Source organism: Fundulus heteroclitus, chromosome 7 (genome assembly GCF_011125445.2).
Source record: "Fundulus heteroclitus isolate FHET01 chromosome 7, MU-UCD_Fhet_4.1, whole genome shotgun sequence".
NCBI classification, from domain to species: domain Eukaryota; kingdom Metazoa; phylum Chordata; class Actinopteri; order Cyprinodontiformes; family Fundulidae; genus Fundulus; species Fundulus heteroclitus.
Genome location: NC_046367.1, coordinates 23,084,433 through 23,104,713, shown reverse-complemented (window position 1 = coordinate 23,104,713; position 20,281 = coordinate 23,084,433). Strand labels below are relative to the sequence as shown.

The 20,281-nt window shown below is 38.4% G+C and overlaps 1 protein-coding gene across 2 annotated transcripts in view; it reads left to right on the top strand.

The window, feature by feature from the left end:
- LOC105938264 (vang-like protein 1) overlaps positions 1–18,698 on the top strand; it is a 35,341-nt gene extending 16,643 nt beyond the window's left edge. For both annotated transcript variants that reach the window (XM_036139208.1, XM_012879945.3), the window contains 6 exons: positions 4,498–4,926; positions 7,663–7,838; positions 9,924–10,057; positions 12,731–12,881; positions 14,169–14,403; positions 14,539–18,698. In XM_036139208.1, the coding sequence (XP_035995101.1) occupies positions 4,498–4,926; positions 7,663–7,838; positions 9,924–10,057; positions 12,731–12,881; positions 14,169–14,403; positions 14,539–14,799 (1,386 nt within the window). In that variant the 3' untranslated portion in view covers positions 14,800–18,698. The remainder of the gene's footprint in view (positions 1–4,497; positions 4,927–7,662; positions 7,839–9,923; positions 10,058–12,730; positions 12,882–14,168; positions 14,404–14,538) is intronic.
- The last annotated feature ends 1,583 nt before the right edge of the window (positions 18,699–20,281 follow it).

Sequence of the window (20,281 nt, the reverse complement as noted above, 5' to 3'; positions counted from 1 at the left end):
TTCTCTATGAGCCTTAAGCAACACGGCTTCTCTCTGGCGTTTTATCGTGAAATAGAAACGGTTTCTAAGATGATCCGAAACACAGAGATGTTGGTGGGGTTTTCAACCCAATACGACTCTTCTAATGGTTTTAAGGAGGCACAAAACACAGAAACAAACTCCAGTGTGAGCTACGAGAGGGAACACAGCGTTGAACAAAAACTAATGTTTACGATGCAAGCTTTGCAACAATGACACAAACAACCTGCTTGGTTCGTGTTTTGATGCAAGACGTCAGATCTCTGAACTTCCCTCAGTTCTTGTTCCAAGTTGGAAAGCCAGTGGGATTGGCTGACTGTTGTGCTCAGTCAGCCAACCAAGATTAGCTACGGCTTCAGGTCATTTCGCCTCATTACCAATTGATGCCTCCTTTCTTACATCCAGGCAGCTTTTTCTCCCTTCCTCCTTCCACTTTTGACTCTTATATTTAATCATTTCATACAGACTCATTTTCTGTGGAATTGAGTATTTGCATTAATGGTGGGGTTGAAAATGTTCAAATATTGTACATTATTTAATCAACCTGTACAATAATTTCTGAAAACTAGACCTTATTTGGGTTTATTTTGGTTCAGAGCCATGTTTTAGCCGGGTAGTTTGAGTAAACTATAACTGATGACGTCCCTTTATCAAACCGACATAAGAAACTTTCTGTTGGTATATGTCATTAAAAAGAGTCATGAAACCACATTTCCTTACATTAACAGATTTTGAGCAAAATATGTACAAATATTTGTAATCATTTATTGTTAATGTGGGTAAAAATAATTTCCCTGGCAGCCACTGATTGATCCATGATGGGTTACAAACAACCTTCGCCAGATGGTTCCGTCTCAGACTTTAGCAAGTTTGTGTGTGAAAGCACCAAAAATGCAAAGATAAGAAAATTAACCAGCACTTGTGTTATGGTTTTATGGTTAAGTCTGATTTTGGATCTTAGAATAACATTGAATTGAATAAACAATGATTATCTAGTTTGCTGCTGAAAAATAATAACTCTGTTAAGAATTGTAATTTGCCATTAAAATTATAAACTATAATTTATTGTGTTTTTGGGAAATGCTGGATTGTTGAATTTTAAACTACTTTTTATTGTCCTTTTTATCTTTAGCACAAAAAATGGGAAACAATTGTATGTCACGATCTTTAAATACCAAAGTGGGATTTATAAATAAAATAAAATAAATAGTTAGCAGTACAAGCATACAGCAACCTTTTTTTTCTCAGAATTTATTACAATCAAACATGAGCGGCACATGAACTTTACTAAATCAGTACCATAATATGTTTGTGAGTTTGTAAATAAGATGGGAACCTTGAGAAAGGCAAATAAACAAGTTTCTACTGCAACAAGCTGCAGCATGTTTCATTTGTGTGGCAGTCGGGTCAACACTGGTCAATACCATATCACTTATATTTAATTTATATTTTTGTCACTCCTGCCTTTATTGTGTATTTAGAGCTGTTTCTGTGAACTCTATCATGTTGAACATTGTAATCTGTGTCAGGTGCTGAATATCTTATTGCCGTCCAAAGACCTGTATTCATGACACTTTAAATGTATCACCTAACAAAGATTATATTCCAAAGGACTCTTGCAATTTTCGCATAGCTGACACTGGTAATGTGATGACAATATATTTTGCTATGTATTGTGCAGCCCTACCTGGCAGCTATATTGACTATTGAGGTTGGGGTGCAGGGTGTATTTCAGCTGACTTTACTCACTTGGCATTCATGACTTCCAAGTAGAAACACAATGCATGAATATAATGTGTTATATAAGCAATTCTGGATCATTTGTGAGGAACAATTGCATCTGTCTATAAGTGCACCAGTGCATTTTACTTCATTTTAATGATGACAAACTCAAAGTATTGGGTTTATTGATACATTTTTAGTTTAATATGAAAATGACATAGCCAGTCTGGTCTCAGGTGTGTAAATCTTTATTCTCTAAATCTTGGCAGCGCTGTTAGGCTCAGTGCCGGCTGGTGAAACGGTTCTGTAACATCTCCTATGGTACTCTTGCACCCACATGTATTTGCTCCTGTCAGGTTTGATGCCTCAATTTAATAGAATTCGGCTGGTAAATGTGTTTTATATACAGCTTATTTCAGAGATGTCAGAAATTAGTATTTCATCAGTGTTCCCCAGACAACTAAAGAACAATTTGACCATAAACAGAATATAATGATGCCCATTTTCTCTAAACACAGCAACTATATCCTTAAGAGCGGGTTTTCAGTGCTGGAAAATAGAGCATAATGACTGAAAATCACCTTTAAAAGGCTATGTTTTCAACACCAGCCGCCTCCAAGACATACAGGGTACTTTACTGCCGTGAGACCCTGATTTATTTATCATGTTATCTGACAGAATACTTCACATAAAGAACAAAAAAGGCTGCACTACTATTATACTTATTATGGGATGTAAATCACCAGCTTTGTCATGATATGTTACGATTTCCGAACAATGCGATCTATATGACGCAACATTATCTGCCCATCTAACACTATTATTTACATTGATAAGAACTCACAAAAAAATAGATATGATTTGACCATTTTATTTCTATGCTCATATGGGTATCAGGCATTTAGATAAAAAGGTGTTCTTCTAAATTTAAAATGAGAATAGGAATAATAATAATATTTAATAATGATAATAATAATAATAATAATAATAATAATAATAATAATAATAATAATAATAATAATAATACATCACCTGTTCACTATAGTCTTATGCCAGATTTTCAAAATAAAGGCGTATCTTAAGAATTGCACTGTGTATCGATATTTTCATTTCGATATAATTTCATTATATTTGGATCGCTGATTAGTGAATCAATATATTGATGTGAATGTATTGTAACACCCCAAATACTTATATGTAAATTAATAATTCTTAGCTGCGTTTGAAGGACGCAGCCATAGGCAATATAAAGATTATAATGTAGATTTTAAGGGTTTGTATTAGCGGGGTTAGAGGTCAGAGCTGATCCAATCTGAAACCAGGCTAGGTAGAAACAGTCTTGCTTTAAGAAGGTCACAGAGAAACATCCAGTGTTTGTTTTTTTTAATAAATAAAACATTTCAGATTATCAAACAAAATCTAATATCAGACAAATACAACCCGAGTAGACAAAAAAGCTGTTTTCAAATAATAAAAGCCGACCAAACCAACCTTAAATTATCTGAAAATAAAATAGCCCACCTTTTGAGTCATGAATTAACCATGATTAACTACATATTTCTGCTTCAAAATCACTGGCCTCATTCAGGCCTGTTTACTGTCAGGCAGAATCAAGAAATTGCCTAAATATAACCTGTCTGATGGCATGAAGTAGGCTGAAAGATCTCAAAAAGCAACACGCCTTGCTCCAATGTAAGGAATGTCAAGAACAGATGAGAAACAGAGTTATTAACGTCTAACAGCCCAGAAAAAGGGTTTCAGAGAACTTTGTAACGCTGTGAGACTCCGGTGAACAGCGAGCGCCATTATTCATAAATGGAGAGCAGGTGAAATAAAGGTGAACCTTTGCAGGAGTGGCCAATCTACCAAAGTCACTGCAAGGGCACGTTGATAGATCATCCAGGAGCTCACAGAAGAACACAGAACAGCACCTAAAGGACTGCAGGCCTTGTGTTGCTCAGTGAAGGCTGGTTTGGACCTGTTTGGCTCACCAGGAAGTCCAGGAATGGCTCAAAAACTTGAGAAGGTTTGATGTGACCGCTTAGAAAGTCTGGACTCGGATATTCAATTCAATTTTCAATTCTATTCATATAGCGCCAATTCATGAAACATGTCATCTCAAGGCACTTTCCAAAGTCAAATTCAATCAGATTATACAGATTGGGGCAGATTATACACATTGGTTAAAATAAAATCCTATCTAAAACAACCCAGTAGATTGCATCAAGTCTTGACAAGCAGCATTCACTCCTCCTGAAGAAGCGTAGAGCCACAGGGAGAGTCGTCTGCATTGTCCATGGCTTTGCAGCAATCCCTCATACTGAGCATGCAAGAAGCGACAGTGACTCAGTTGAACTACTGTGGCTAAACTGTGCTAGTTTGCAACCACTTGATAGCAGTTGTTTCCACCAAGGTTGGCAAGAACCGGTAATAAGGTTTAGGGAGAAATTTTATATATATATATATATATATATATATATATATATATATATATATATATATATATATATATATATATATATATATATATATATATATTCGATTTACATTGACAATCTGGAACATTTAAGTGTGATAAACAGCACACAAAACATCTGTAAGGGGTCAAAAACACTTTTTCACACCATTGTACCTTGAAATTGGATGTATCAAAAGTTTGCAATGAGGGTAAACTGTTCCATCATACATAGCCCAAATGTACGACAGGTGCCTTAAAAAAGATCTTTCTTTGTTCTCTCGTCTCCACTTTCCTTTCAGGACGATAACTGGGGGGAAACCACCACTGCTGTTACCGGCACTTCCGAGCTCAGTATCTCCCAGGAGGAAGTGGTTGGCCTCGGGAAAGAGATACAGGATCGAACCCAGGGCTTCCGGCGTTATCTCCCGCTGGCCGTGGGCTCCTGCGTGGGTCTGCTGGTGCTGGCCACGCCCTTGGTCTTCCTGCTCCTTCCTGTAGTGATGTGGCCAGACAGACTGCAGGCTTGTGGCGCCGCATGCGAGGGACTCTTCCTCTCCATCTCCTTCAAAATCCTCATCCTCGTCGTTGCTGTGTGGGCCTTGTTTCTGAGGCCGAGCCGAGCCTGCCTGCCGAGGGTGTGTGTGTATCGGGCGTTCCTCACCACTCTCACGCTGCTGCTCACCATGTCGTACTGGCTTTTCTACGGCGTCCGGATCCTCGATGCACAGGTGGGCTTGAGACAAAGCTGTTATTATGTTTGTGGCATTCACCTCCAACTTTTTTTATCTTCAAACAAGGACGTTTCAAGAAAAAGTTACATCGAAGAGTACTATTTCTCTTTGTATGTTTCATAAGGGAAAATCAGAACGGTATCTTGGTCCTCAAATGTTCTTATTATTGTACAGAGCAATTGGGGATTTCAGCTTTGAAGCTACCAGTCTGCAGCTTGAGAATTGGGAACTGAGGTTGTGTGTTTGATGCAGAGAAAGAATCTTCATCAGTCCCCGGTGGTTTCTGGTTAGGGCTTTACGATTATGTGGCACTCCTCCTGCCGTGGTAGCCTGCCAGGACCTCCTGGTGAGCGAGGTGGCTGCTGAGCGTAGTAAGAGACAGAGTAAACAGGGAAAGTGGGAGTCAGCTGCTGGCAGGCAGAACTGTTGGCACAGGCAGACTGGCATTATTCACAGACACCATTGACTGCATGAACACAAAGATGAAGCGTCGCCATCTGCAACTTCAGATGCATGAATGAGCTTTACTGACATAAACTTTGACAGGCAAAGTTAATAATAGTAATGATGACAGTCAGAGCTCTGCTTAATCATGAATTGGTGCATTTTACATCATTCTAACTAATTTAGTGCTTCCATCACCATAAAACAGCTCTACGGTTGTTTGCAGAATGCATTATAATGCAACAATGAACATTACTCAACATTTTTGCCTTATTGATAATATTTTTGTTCAAAACAGTATATGGAAAAAGTATCTTCACCTTAATGATTTTTCAGGTTTTTTTATATGGTCACAATTAAATATTTTAGGTAATATAATAAATATTAATGCAAGACATAACTAGGGGAATTACAAAAACTATTTTCAATGATTAAGGTGGATTTAGCCTCCATCGGAGAGTTTTGAGGATGAATGTTGTGTTTAAGGTCATACCACAGCTTCACAATTGAATTACAGATGTCTTTTCCCAGCCATTTAGTGAACTCGTGTGCACTTAATGGCTGGAAAATGTATCATTGTCCTCCTGCCTAACCCAAGTGTGTCTGAGCCTAAAGTCAGGAACTGACAGCTGGACTTTCTGCTAAAGGAAGCCTGATAGAGAGCAGAATTTAGAGATCCAATAATTACACCAAGTTGTCCAAGTCCTGAAGCAGTAAAGCAGACCTTGATCAGTGGTCCTCAGTTCCAGTCTCAAGGGCCTGCAACTTTAATTTGTTACTCTGGAAAACTTAACTGTGTACTGAGGAGATAATTCAGCTATTTGATTTAGGTGTGTTGGATCAGGGACGCATCTAAAAGCTGCAGGACACCGGCCTTTGAGGACTGGAATTAAGGACCACCGCCCTAGATAATCACACCCAAAATACCGTGATGGTTTTATACCATGTGCAAAGGGACACGCCTACCAAACAATTCTACTTTTGTCTCACTGATCCACAGTCTAACTTCCCACAAGATGTTTTTTGGGAAATGTTTGTGCTCTTCTTGGTCAGTGGTGGGTTCTGCCTTCTAACCCTCCCAGTGATGGCATTTCAGCCTAGTTTCTTTCTTATTGTTTATTCAGACCTTAACTAAGACGAGAGGTGTCTGCAGTGCTTTGGGTGTTGTTCTGGGTTATTTTGTGACATCCTGGACCTCTAAGACATCATGTACTCTTTGTTCCATGTTTCATGTGTTCAGTGTGTGGATTGTGGCTCTTACTGCTGCTCACAGGAGTCCCAAAGCTTTAGAAATTGTTTTGTTTATAACTTTGTTTCTCGTCTGTTCTGGAGGTCTGTTGCTTTTGGTGATATTTTACCTACTTCATGTTATCAGACATATTAAGTGATTTCTTTATTCTACTGGCATGAATATAGTGGTGTTGAAATGTTTTTGTTTTGTTTTTTTACATTTGGCCAGGTTGGTTTAAAGAGTCTTTTTCCTTAAAATTTATGAACTAATTTACTAAAGGCTGAATAAGCCTGATTTTAGAATGTATTTGATGAACATAAACATTCAAATATGACAACAAAGGAAAAACAACAGATATCTGTTGAGGCAAACAATTTTTCACAGCACAGGAATGCTTTAATTGATTTAAAGAATTATAAAAACAGAATTGGAACAAGTACATAATTATTGGTGTATTACTGACAAATAGTTGCAGCTCTCAACGTCATTTCAATAATGTAATGCTTCCTGTGTACTCCGCAATAATATGCCGTTTCTGAGTTTAAACAATCCAGAAACATTACATACCCCATATGTACACACCGCCATAGAATTAATTCAAATATCTTAGTGATATTCTCAGGCTTTGCTATGCAGACACTCTGTTTGCACCGATGAAAATTCACTTACTTCTGCATGACGGCCTGAAGTGATTCGACCTGACAGCAGTTCGACCTACTTTCTAAATATGGAACAACTATTACGTTTCACTTTCTGAGAGACGGGATAATGAACTTAAAAAAAAAAACGCATTTTGAGGTCTTCAGCTACATGGTTGAGCTGTGGATTGTTTTCTGGTTTAAGCTTCAAATGGAACGCTCTGTTTATTCTCAGGACTGTAAGTAAAATTCATGGAGACAACTGGAAAGGATTAAATCACCTGGAAAGCACTCAGCATGTGAATAAGTGTATGACTCTTACCTTTGCCTACTTTCCAATCTATGCCCCCAAAACCTGAGAAAGTCAGAAACAAGAACCTAATTTAAGTTTATTGGACCTTTTTTGTTTGATTTAATCAGGATGAAGATTACCACGGTATTGTCCAGTTTGCCGTGTCTCTGGTGGACTCCCAGCTGTTTGTTCACTACCTGGCCGTCGTACTGCTGGAGCTCCGCCACCTCCGGCCCTGCTACAGCGTGTGTGTCATCCGCTCCACGGACGGAGAGACGCGCCACTACAACATCGGACAGCTAAGGTACACGCGCTGAACGGCTATGGTTAGAGTTGTAAAAAAAGGACCTGCTCTGAATCTGAAGCTAATTTCTGCGGCCTGATTTCCTCTGTGAATAGAACCTCTCAGTGCAGTCCACACTGAGACACATGCCTCGGCCTTCTTGCTCAAGTATGAGTCCAATTGGATGCTCGTGTCTGCAGGGAACACTGGCACAGGCTGCTGTCTGGTTACTTAAGCGTATCTTTAGAGAGGAAGGTAATCAAGGAGTTCGGAGGAGGGATGAGAGCGCGGGCCACGGTGCTCACTTTGTGATCGCCTTTTGTCTCGGACGAGGAGATTGCCATTGACGTCAGGTTCATAAACATGACAGGTTATAATGCGCCTAATTGACTCTAAATGGTTTTGAAGAAGGGCATAAAGTGATGGAGTAGCTTGGCGGCCTCATCCCATGCTTTGTTGGAAGCTTGTGGTAGCTTACAGGAAATGGGGCATTAACTGAACGAAGTTCACTCAATTGTTGTAGGAAGTAAAACTGCAGCAGTCAAATAAAAGTGGTTTGCAAGTTAGAACAAAGTTTTGAGAGCTCTCCTAACTACTTGAAACAATGGTCAGAGGTTTCCAGTGAAACGCCAACCTTTCTATTAAACAAATACACCCAGTTCCTCGGCTAAGATCGCCCCGCAAGACTATTTATGCCCCATTAACGTTTTCTCTTCGTCACTTTGTTACAACCACCACCCTAAGTGCATTTTGTATGGATTTTATGTTATGGATCAAAACGAAAGGGCGTGGATCTTTAAAGTTGTAGGAGAATGATTAATGTTAATTTAATTTAATGAAAACTCAGAACATTGGCTCATCTCCCCCAACTTTGGGTGAAGAGTTGTGCTTATCTTTACTGTAAAATAATTCAGGTTTATTTAAATTGGATTGTGATTTAGGTCTGAACCTTTCCTCTTGACTCTTGTTCACAAACGCCAGACTTGTGAAATAGTGAACCTCAAACAGTTTTCCTTATAAACAGATTGTCCCAGCTGAACTGTGGATCTATGAAGCTTTTCCAGAGTTACCAAGGGCCTCTGGGCTGCTAGTCTGATTAATGCTCATCTTGCCTGGCCTTTAATTTTAGAAGCTACATAGAATTAGAGTCAGCAACCTTTTTAATCCAGAGAGCCATTTTACCCCCAGCTCCTAAAAACTGTTAAAACCAGCCCTTCCAATGGCATTTCGATTTAAAAGCATTGCTTTTAGAGCTACAGTAGGAGCCACATGTTGCTCTGAAGCTGCAGGTTGCAGACGCCTTGTTTAGCCATGTCATGGTAGTTTTGATGGTTGACCCAGACTCTTTCATTTTGTGGATGATGATTTAAATGTTGTTTTATAACCTAACCCTGCATTTAAACTTCTCTACAACTTTATCCCTGATCTGACTGCTATCTTCCCTGGTTTCCATGTACTCATTATCAGCCTTCACAAAGTATACAGTTCAATTACTTGCACATTCAAAAAGTGATCATGGGCATTTGTCCACTTTATGTTAACATTTGATTTCCATTAAAACGTAAAAAGGTGTGTGTTGGATAAAACAAAACAATTATGTGACGTTTACTTGATAAAGAAATCAACCCAACAGACACCTTTTAATGTGTTTACTAAAAAAAACATTTTTTAACATAAAGTACAAAACAGCTCTGGTTATTTTTTTTTTGAGTGCAGGAGGAATGTGTTAAATAATTTAAATCGTCTGAAGACAAATGGTTTTACTCGATTTTTAGGGTTGGGATGGTATCAAAGTTTTAGAGTACAGAAAAGTTTGTGTTTGCAACACAGTTCAAGGGAAATTTGTAATTTTGCAAAGCGCTGTTACTGTAGTTGATACAAATGGCAAAAACAAAGATTTTATGGAACAATATCTTTGGTCAGATATCAGGTTCAGGTCCTGGTCAAAAACCAAAATAAATTGTTGCTATCTAATTTACTGACTGTAACATCACAAAGCAACGTGACAAATGGAGTGAAAGGTGTGCTGTTGTACTCCCAGCAGATATTAACTAATCCGCTCAAATGCAAACTGTATTTATATTTCTTCACTCTTCTGTTTCGCAGCGTCCAGCGAGCTGCTTTGACCATTCTGGAGTATTACTACAGAGACTTTCCGCTTCACAACCCGGCCCTTCTCTCCGCCTCTAAACACCGAACTGCCAAGCACCTGGCTGGGTTAAAGGTCTACAACGTGGACGGTTAGTGACCTCCTGTGTGACAGGAACTTTCTACAATAATGGCAATAAATCTTGTGTCATCCATAGTCTCTTAATAGATGGTCTGCAGGTTGACGCACACTTACTGTGTTTGTGGGTCGAGGTAATATTTACATGAAATACGGTAAAAGATCTACAAATAACTCTGCAATCTAACTTATCTAGCTTCGCAGTGTGGATCCAGCAGGCTTTTGCATTAAATCGTTGTTATGATCAGAATATCACTGAAAAGTGCTGTCTAAATGCGGTCATTTTAATCTGACCATTGCATGCCCACTCCAAACAACAATATAACAATATTTCTACATCACTTAAAGACTGTCAGACTTTCTTGTCACGTCTTAAAGGGTCTTGATCAGCAGTTCTCCAAGTTTTCTGAAGATCTTTCAACATTTCTCTGTGGACTTTGCCTCCTTTTCACTCACTTTCAGTCAAGGACTTGTACCTGACCATGACACCATATTAAGTGGCTTATCCTTTAAAATAGATAGATAGATAGATAGATAGATAGATAGATAGATAGATAGATAGATAGATAGATAGATAGATAGATAGATAGATAGATAGATAGATAGATAGATAGATAGATAGATAGATAGATAGATAGATAGATAGATAGATAGTCATTTTGTATGCACAAAGTGCATACAGAACGAAATTTCGTTTGCATACAGCTTGAAAAGAAATGGACACGGAGAAACAGCTAAATGACAGAAGAAGTAAACTTACCCACAGCAGATGAGCAATTACTTTAATAGATTATTCTAGAAACACAATTACAACTACAGCTGCATGATTTTTGTGTTGTGTCTCGTGTCTAGAGACTGAAAATGTTGCTCATTCTCGTTTGCAGAATGGACGGATTCAGTGCAGAGGGTCTGAACAGCCATTTTCAAGTCTTGCCACTGATTCTCAGTTTGATTTAGGTTTGACTTTGACCAGGCAATAAATGTGAATATGATTTGATCTAAACCGTTCTACTGTGCCTCCAGCTGTATGTTTTACATTTACTTTAAAAACCGTCCTGTGTTTAGCGCCGTCTGTTTTCCACAAGCATGATGCTGCCGCCATGACGTTTTAGGGTGAATTATAAAAGAAATTTCATTCTTTCTTTTGCATATTTACACCTGCCTGGTGGTCAAATTGTTGGCATTGCTTCCTTGCAGCGTTTGAATCTACAGCTTTCACCCAACATCAAAAAATATACATGGTGTGTTGCTTTAAATTGACTGAAGCTGTGTGGGCATGGCTGTTTGTCCTGTATGTCTCTATGTTGCCCTGTGATGGACTTGCAAAAGAACTAAAAAAGCCCTATGGATGAAGGGCAACTTAAAAAATATTCAAGAAAGCAAATATAGAAATCGACTAAAAATTTTTACGAAATCCCTTCACTAGATGGTTTAGATGTTCCATCGTTACAGTCTTTGTATTTCACCTCCATATTATATCTCATTGCCTGCTAGGCTCACTCTAACTATGGCACCGCAGTGCACTTAACATATTGCCTCCTCACAACCACATGCGCCTTTTCTATAAAGTCACATATTTTGCACTCTCCTGCATCTGAAAGGATCTTCTGCTCACTGCCCATTAATCCTCCACCCGCTGCGTAACACTGTGGTTTTCTTGATTTGTTGCAGGGATACTATGAAATACAGTGCCCTCATAGTAATCTTCATCCGGCGCACCCTCTCCCCCATCCCTATCGCAGCGCAACGGAAAGCCCTCTAGGGGGCCGTGGAATTTCATGCCTTAAATAATTCATCAGAGAAATGCTCGTTTCTCACATTCTCCCACATCTCTCCTTCCTCGCGCTACGCCTGTCTCCAGCTCCGCCTGTTCTGTCCCTTTTTTTTCCTTTCCTGTCAACCCCCACTCACGGCTTATTCTTCCCTGCTCCATTCATCCACAGTTGCAACTCTTATTATAGCGCATAGATGTAGGCCGGGAGGTAAAGGGGCTGCTGGCTTTTCTGACGATGATATGATGATTCACCCATTCTCGTTGCTGCATTTGGAGTCTTTTTCTGACTTGCAGATCCATAAACACGTGCAAATGCAGATCGGATTATTAATCATTTATGTCCTCACCTTACCTGCAGCGTTAACTCTACCACCTCCCCCTAACTTTCCTGATCCACATGCTTAAAAAATCCAAATGCACCCAAATTAAAACCTGATGAGCTTGGAACATGCCGCTGCACAAGCTCCTTTACACAAATCATTAAAGACCTTCATCAGACGTGGACTATAACCTTTGATGTGCAAAAACTATGTTTATTCCCTTCAAGCCACACCCAATGAGATGATTTCTGCAACACTTTAAATAAAGGTTACTTTTTTTCCTGTGCTATAAATATAACAAATTGTCAATTGGACTGGAAGGGTGTCCCACATTTATAGCACAGATTAATCCTGAAAGCTTGTTTTTTTCCTAAACTTAGTGACGACCTAGATGAGCCCAATCCTGAGCAGAAAGATTCCTTTTCATGAGTTTTTGCATCCCCTGTGATTAGATCTGATTTGTCCTCAGCGGTGAGCTCTTTTCTCCATGCCCATTCATCACTGGCGGGGGGGGTGCCGCAGGGTCAGGAAGCTGCTTTCCTTTAGGTCACACTGATATAATCAGTTTACCTCTGTTCTCTCCTGGCTTTAGCCCCGGGGAGTACGGCTGCAGCTCAGCCCAGTAATGGAAATCAGTCACGGTCCATGGTTTCACCTGCCACCAAACGCAAAGACAACGCGCACAGCGAGCTGTACTACGAGGAGGCCGACTACGAGAGGAGGGTCCGCAAGCGCAGAGCCAGGTGGGTCTCAACGTCCGCACAGGCTTGGACACATGATGGATGGGGGGATTCATTTTAAATTCACATGCGGACCTCATTACGTAGGTGTTATGGTTTGTATTTGCCATCGGAAAGTACATAATTAGAGTCCCGGAAACCAATTTTTTTTTTAAAACGCCGTAGGACACTGTCCCAGTGGTGGCACAGATTCTCTAACAGCCATTTCCAAATCCAGTGTCACGGATCCATCCGAAGCCGGGCTGCTTTTTCGCCCCAGAGCAACAGGATTTATGTTTGGAGGGTTTGGGGAAAAGGGATAAGTCAGAGCCTTTGTTTAATGAGGTCACACAATAAAACACAGATAGAAACAGAGACAGTGTCTTTTATAAAAAAATAAAAATAAAAAATGTTGAAGGACGATCTTTACTATTTGGTTGAAACAATCAGAATGCAGGTTTCCTGAAAAAGATACACACACCATTATGATTTATGTATCGTCAAAGCCTTGAGACTAAATTCTTTTCATCTAAACTAAGCCACAGTTAAGCTACATATATCTGCAATTAAATTCAAGTAAGTATAGTATGTAATGGGTGTCATTCAGGTTAAAGTCAAGCATGTTCTCTTGCTTGTTTTAAATTAAATCAATAACAAGATTTGCACTTATTGGCACCCCTGGTAAAAATGTGTTATAAAGCCTTAAAATAAATGTACTATAATTAATTAGTTCCAGCTCTGCAAATAGAACAGTTTCATCCTATAACATTTCACGATGTCGAAGCAAACGAAGGAAGGAATATTTGATCGTTCAGTCTGTCTTGATAATGCAGAATCACAGGTTTTGTGGAGGATTTAGCTGCAGGGGACTGTGACTGCCATTGAAAAAAGTTAATATTTATGTCTGGTCAACCACTTCACTTCTTTGTTTATTTGGCCAGGTGTGTTACCCCCAAAAAAAAAAAAAATCGATTTTTTTTTTTCAACATTTCCTGGTATTTGAAAGAGCTTCTGGTGTCATGCATTTGTCACACCTCCCGTTGTTTTGTTTTTTTCCTTTTTTGCATTGACTGTAAATGTGGACAAGTACTGGTAAACAGCTAATTATATGATACCCTATTTATGTATTACATGTTAATACATTATTTTAATTTTATTTTTTTACTTTTTTATGAGCTATTGTTAGTAACTCTCTCTGGAGTATACTGGGTTATGGCCCATCTACTGTGTCTCTGGTACCAGGTCAGATCGGTGCTTTGACATGCAAAGAGCCAAACTCAAAGCTAACGCCTATGTTTGTGGGTTCATCAGGCTGGTGGTCGCCGTGGAGGAGGCCTTCACACATGTCCGGCGCATGAAGAAAGAAGACGAGAACGCAGCACCGTCTGACATCATGGATGTCCGTGAAGCCGCTCTGGCTATTTTCCCCTCAATGGCTCGTGCCCTGCAGAAATACCTCCGCACCACCAGGAGGCAGCACTGCCACAGCATGGAGAGCATCCAGAAGCATCTGGCTTTTTGCCTAGTCAATAACATGAGTCCTAAGGTCAGTGTGGCTTGTGTTGTCATATTGCAAAGGATTGTTGTAACTTCTAATTAAAAATATAGAAATAAACCACCTTTTGGTTGTGATAGAGCTAATTTTGTTGAGTCTGGCTAAAACTTCTTCTCCTGTGTCCAGGCCTTCCTTGAGGCCTACCTCGCTCCCGGTCCGACCCTGCAGTACGGCCCAGAGCGCTGGATGGCCGATCAGTGGACTTTGATCAGCGAAGCCTCCGTCACCAGCGGCATTAAGGAGGGGACAGAGTTCCTGCTAAAGTGTCTTGATTTTAGTTTAGCAGTCACAGTCAAGGGTGTCCCTTACATCCGCTTGACTGAGGAGTACATCGACCCCAAGTCGCATAAGTTTATCCTGCTGCTGCAATCAGAAACCTCCGTTTAGCAGGGCGCTGCCGCTCGGTAAAACACAGAACTCTTACCTGACTGAATTTTTCTAAAATGACTTTTTGTACTGTTTTTGTACTCATGCGTGTTGTTTTTAAAAAATTGACTACCTTGTTGTCGTCATGAGGGACTGGAACAATGATAACGTTTTGAAAAGCATTTCCTTTTGCAGACGTTTGGAGGGCTCGGTTTAGTTATTCCTCTATGCACTACGGACGACCCTCACAAGCACCTGCCGTGCCTCGGAAAAGCATTCCCTTTGAACTTTTTTAAATGTTTTTTTAAGTTTTAACCACAAATTTCAGTGTGTTCTATGGGGGTGTTTTTGTGATGGAGAAAATATTGAATAATCGTCATGTAAGAGGCCAAACTTTTCCATTTTGTTACCTAAAAATCTGAATAATGCATTTGATTTCAGCAAATTACCTTCAGCTGCATTTACGGGTGCAAAGTCCAGCTTTGCACATTTAGGGAAATTCATGCTTACTCTTCTTTCCAAATTAGCTCAAGTTCAGCCAGATTGGGTGGAGAACTTCTGTGAACAGGCATTTTAAAGTTTTAACAGAGATTTTACTTTGGATTTAGGTCTTAGGCCTTTAGAAATTACTCCGCGTTTAGTTCCAGCCATCCTCCCATCTGCTCAGACAAAACCTTCCTTTGGGGTGTTTCACAGGGTGATGCAGACTATTAGTTTTCCACCACACAGTGTTTTGCATGAAGGGAAAAACGTTAAATTTTGCTCTCTTCTAACCACATGTTCACTGTGTGTCCTACATTACCTTTGACAAATGGGAGTTTCTGTCAGCAATAGATTTATTTTTACCACCTTTCCATAAAGGCCAGATTTGTGGATTGCATGACTAAAAGTTGTCCTGTTGACTGGGTCTCCGAGCTGCGCTGGGGCTCTCTGCAGCTCGTCTTGAATTACTGTGACCAATTTGGTGGGTTCTTTTGATTTTATTTAGTGGTTTCACTTAAATGAAGGGGCTGAATATAAATGTGTGCCACACTTTTCGGATTTTTACTAGTGAAAAAATGTAAAACCATTTTTCATTTTCCTTTGAATTTACAATTCTTTACCGCTTTCTGTTGGTCTGTCAAATCACGCGCCAAAAATAACACGTTGAAGTTTGTGGTTGCAAAGTGACGAAACGGGAAAAGGTTCAAGGGGTGTGAACATATTTTCAAGCCACTGTATCTTCATCATATTTGCATTTCTCAGTGTGTGCCTATGTGCTGCAGGAAGTTTTCAGAACTAGGACAAAGGACCGATTATAGCATGTCTACAGCTTTTTCATAGAGGTGTACTTTGGGATCTTTCTTTGGTTATTCAATATAAAATGAACTCTTTTTACCAGAATTTTTATACTGTCCGAAAGTCTTGAGTCGTCTCTTGTTTTTTTATATATATTTTACTTCTAAGAAGCCGGACTGTTTGTAATATCTTAAAGTGGTCTTGATCACTTGTTCTACGGTGATTTTCAACGTTCTTTTCATTTTAGTTGTTTTTTAAAGTCCAAAGGGAACGTAAGATGATCCATCTGAAGGCTTAAAGAACTGTTGATCAAGACGACTTTAAACGAGCACAAGGAAATCTGACCCCTTAAAAGGAAAATGTAAAATATTTGTGGTAGTTTAATACTTTAGCACAGTACTTTACTCCTTTTTTTAACAGTAGCCATTATTATTTATAATCATCCTGTATTACAGATGTATGTACAGTATTTATATGTAAATACAGTTTTGTCCTATTTGGCTTTTTGTTACTAAAATTGTGCATCGTTTTGATACATTTTTAACGTTTGTAATTTTGTTCTACCCTGTTCATTTATACATCATTTGATAAGATACTTGGAATTAACTAAAGACATGCAAATATCAGCGAAAATGCTCCAGTCACAGATTATGGAAAACACACGTGGCAACTCTGGTTGAGTTTGTCCAGCTCAATGCTTGCTCTGTACACTCTTAAAGAAGCCTGCAGACTGATAGAACATAGATCATTAGTTTAACAACTTCTCGTTTTTGTTGTGTTCAACTTGTAGCTCATGATAGTTCTTCAGCACTTCATGACTGAAATTGAGAAATAGCTAAAAAAAAAAAGTGTGAAGGAAAGCGAGCACAAGGCAGCCGAGGAGCACAGCTGAAAGTTGCCAAAGAGCAATGTATCGATGCATTACGTAGAGGCCACTTGAGATGAAGGTAGAGAAGTGTCATACCTTGTATGAAAATTTGCAAGATGAAGATTTATTTAGTGATTTGTCCAGTGAGGAAGAGATAGTCTGCCTGTAATTCGACAAAACGGGGAAAGATAGCTGGTGACAAAAAGGGTAAGCATTCAGGTAGAGTATTTCTGCTCCAGTTCTGACCAGCATTGTTACTCTGACGCACTAGATTTGTGTCAGTACTGTCATTTCTCTCTCCACGGCTGTGTCAGGCATAGCTGGCTTTCTATTCACAAGCTGTGCAGATGTTTTGTAGTGGCATAGTGGCAGTGAATGGAAGCAGCTGAAAGTCACACACATAATAACTCTGTTTAACTGCACTACAGTAATATCAACTTAGAAACTATTTCAAAGAAAATGTCACATCACTCACTCTATGTCCAAGTTTTCTAAAACTAGTATCCAGTTTTCCTATGCAGTCTTGATACTTTCAGTCTGCAAAGGTTGGAATTTCCTTGTGACCCATGACTTCAATTGCTTTTTCAGGACTAGATACGCATGATAATATGAAAATTGAGAATTAAAAAATTTAATTTGAATTTCCCGAGTTTAGATGATATTCCATTTACTAAATGATAGAACCCTTAAAATCTAGAAAATAAAGAGCATTTTACATAGTTGTTCAGATGATCATCATTGTTTGGCTTGTCACATCTTAACTTGAGTTTTTGTCCATCTTATTGGTGAGTTTGGTTTTCAAGTTACTTACAGATAAAAAAATAATAATAATAAATTTGAATTTTGCAGGATGGGAGTGGTGGGTGAGGGGGGGTGGGGTTACCCTCTAGATCTGTTTGCTTTTGTGCTTGAATCTGAATTATAGGGTCTGTGTTTAATCAATAAAATCCCAGTAATTTTTCAGAACTATAAATTCAAACTGATCTAAGTTTGTCCAGGTGCAAAAAAAAAAAAAAAAAAAAAAAGTAATTTACAACATTCAGGTGGTAAATGACTTTTTACCACATTGCTGAATCTTTATCACTGTGTTGTTACCAGATCTTTTGGAGAGAGAAAACAAATACAACCCAACTAGGTGAATGTTTTGTACTAAAATATCCGCGATATGATAAAATCTCATAAAACATTTATAGAAAGCTGAGTGTGGAAACAACTGAAATGTTTTATTAATTCTTTTTTCATCTGAAATTTTTAAATGGAAGTTTTGTAGGGATCAGGAATGTGTATTGAGAGAAGGTATTTGTTGAATTCTGTTATCCAGACATCAGCAAATGTTGTGTTCTATCTAAAGTCGTAAAAACTATAGTAAATTAACTAATAGATTTCAAACATCCCCAAGTCAAAACAAAAAATGTGATTTTGTTTTGTTTTGTTTTTTTGTTTTTTGGGTTGGGGGGGGGGGATTCCAACTGAGATCCTGTTTTGGGTGAATAATCTCACTCCCTTTTCCTGCATGGTAGTACTATTGAGGAAAGTAAGAGTGCTTGCTCCGTTTTTTTATATCCAAAGAGTAGCCACAAATCCATTTAACATATCCTTGTTATAAATTCAAGAAATGTTGTGTTCTTTTTATGCTTTTAACAACTTGTGTGTTGAAACATGTCTCCATCAATTAATAGTTCTCCATTTCCTTTTTAGAGAGGTGTGACTGCAAAAGCTCCTTTTGTGTCAGAAAAAAAAAGGGTTTTAAAAAAATGTTCCCACTTAAAAAAAAGTAACGGAAAGACCGGTTGGGATTTATGTCTCTTTTCTTAGTATCAAGATTTTTAAGTATTCTGCTCTAAAATAAGATGACATTTGCCCTTTTGTAATGCTCCAAATCTTTTCATATTTAATGCTTGAACACAGTTTAGTTAAAGGCTGTCTGCTTATGGTTATCTTATTTCAGTGAGTAGAAAGTATTAAAACCATTCAGGCCATGCTCTTAACCCAAAACCTTGTATTGTTTTGTTTTGTTTTTACTTTGAATATTTAGGAAGTCAGTGTAACACATTTGAAACATTTAGGAAATCTATTTCTAAAAATTGGTCAATTGTACTCTTAGGCTGCCAACTGTTTAAAGAATTGCTGTAAATGAATAAGTTTAAACTTGACAGAGCACAGTGTGAGTATTGATTTTGTTTCATCTGATGCACTACTGCCACCTACCTACCAAGACTGGAAGAGCATCCTGAGTATCTGCATGACTGGTTATGGTTATGCGTGAGGATGTGTTTTTTTTATTTATGAGGCTGGTGGTGTTGTAAAATCTTGAAGTGTTGCTGTGTTCAGAGACCGTGTTGATTTGTTTAGGAGTGTTACACACGTGCCTCGGTAACATAATATGTTTTTATAATCTGTACAAGTGTGTGTATGTTAACAAGGGTAAAACCTGAGTAAAGAGAGAATGATGTCCCATATTTATGCAACGTACATGTCATGAGCTCCAGTTTCCGTCATTCCTTTTTTATACAACAAACATGTAAAAACACAGTCGCTGTGGCAAAGTTTGTAAAAAAAAAAAATAATAATAATAATAAAGAAATATTTGTACTGATTTCTTAGGCTATCATTATCTTTGCCTTTTTTGTTTTTGTGTGATGTGACTTCCGCCTGAAGCACAGTGAAAAGAGTCTTTTTTTTGTCAAAATTTTATTGTTATGAAACCAGACTTATAGAGCGCTATGATTCTCTTCCTGATGATTTCTTTTAATTTGTCCATTATGTCATGCAAGAAAGCTGTGCTTTTGAGTTCTGTCTTAAAATACACATAAATGCATATTTATTTAGAGCTGCACTTGCATTAAATGCATATGTGATTTAAGACGCTTACAAAGCCATAACACAATCTGTTTTTTCACAAATTGTCGTAGCATTTAAAATGTTCTCTCTTTTTGGCATTTGGCAAAAAAAATGATTTTATTAATCCTATTTTAATTAAAACATGAAAAGATTAGTCTGATTTATTGTCAGACAGTAACAAGAGGGTTTATGTCTTTTTGTACAGTGTTTTTTAAATCTCTGGTTTCCACTTGGTATAATATTTGACCTGCTTGGTAATTTAACAGGTGACACGTCTAAACTGATATTCTGATATTGTTTGTTAACAATCAGCTGCTTCAGAAAAGTAGTTTCAGTCATTCATCTCCTTCTGTGACGATTGATCTTGACTAACATACAAAAGAGGAAAAAGTGTTGATTTGTTTTTTATTAAATTTTTTTACTTGTATGCACCAATGGATCCAGTATTAGACAACTGGAAAGTTAGTGTTTACTTAATTCTCATTTAAGAAATTATTAAATAAAGCATTAAACTCT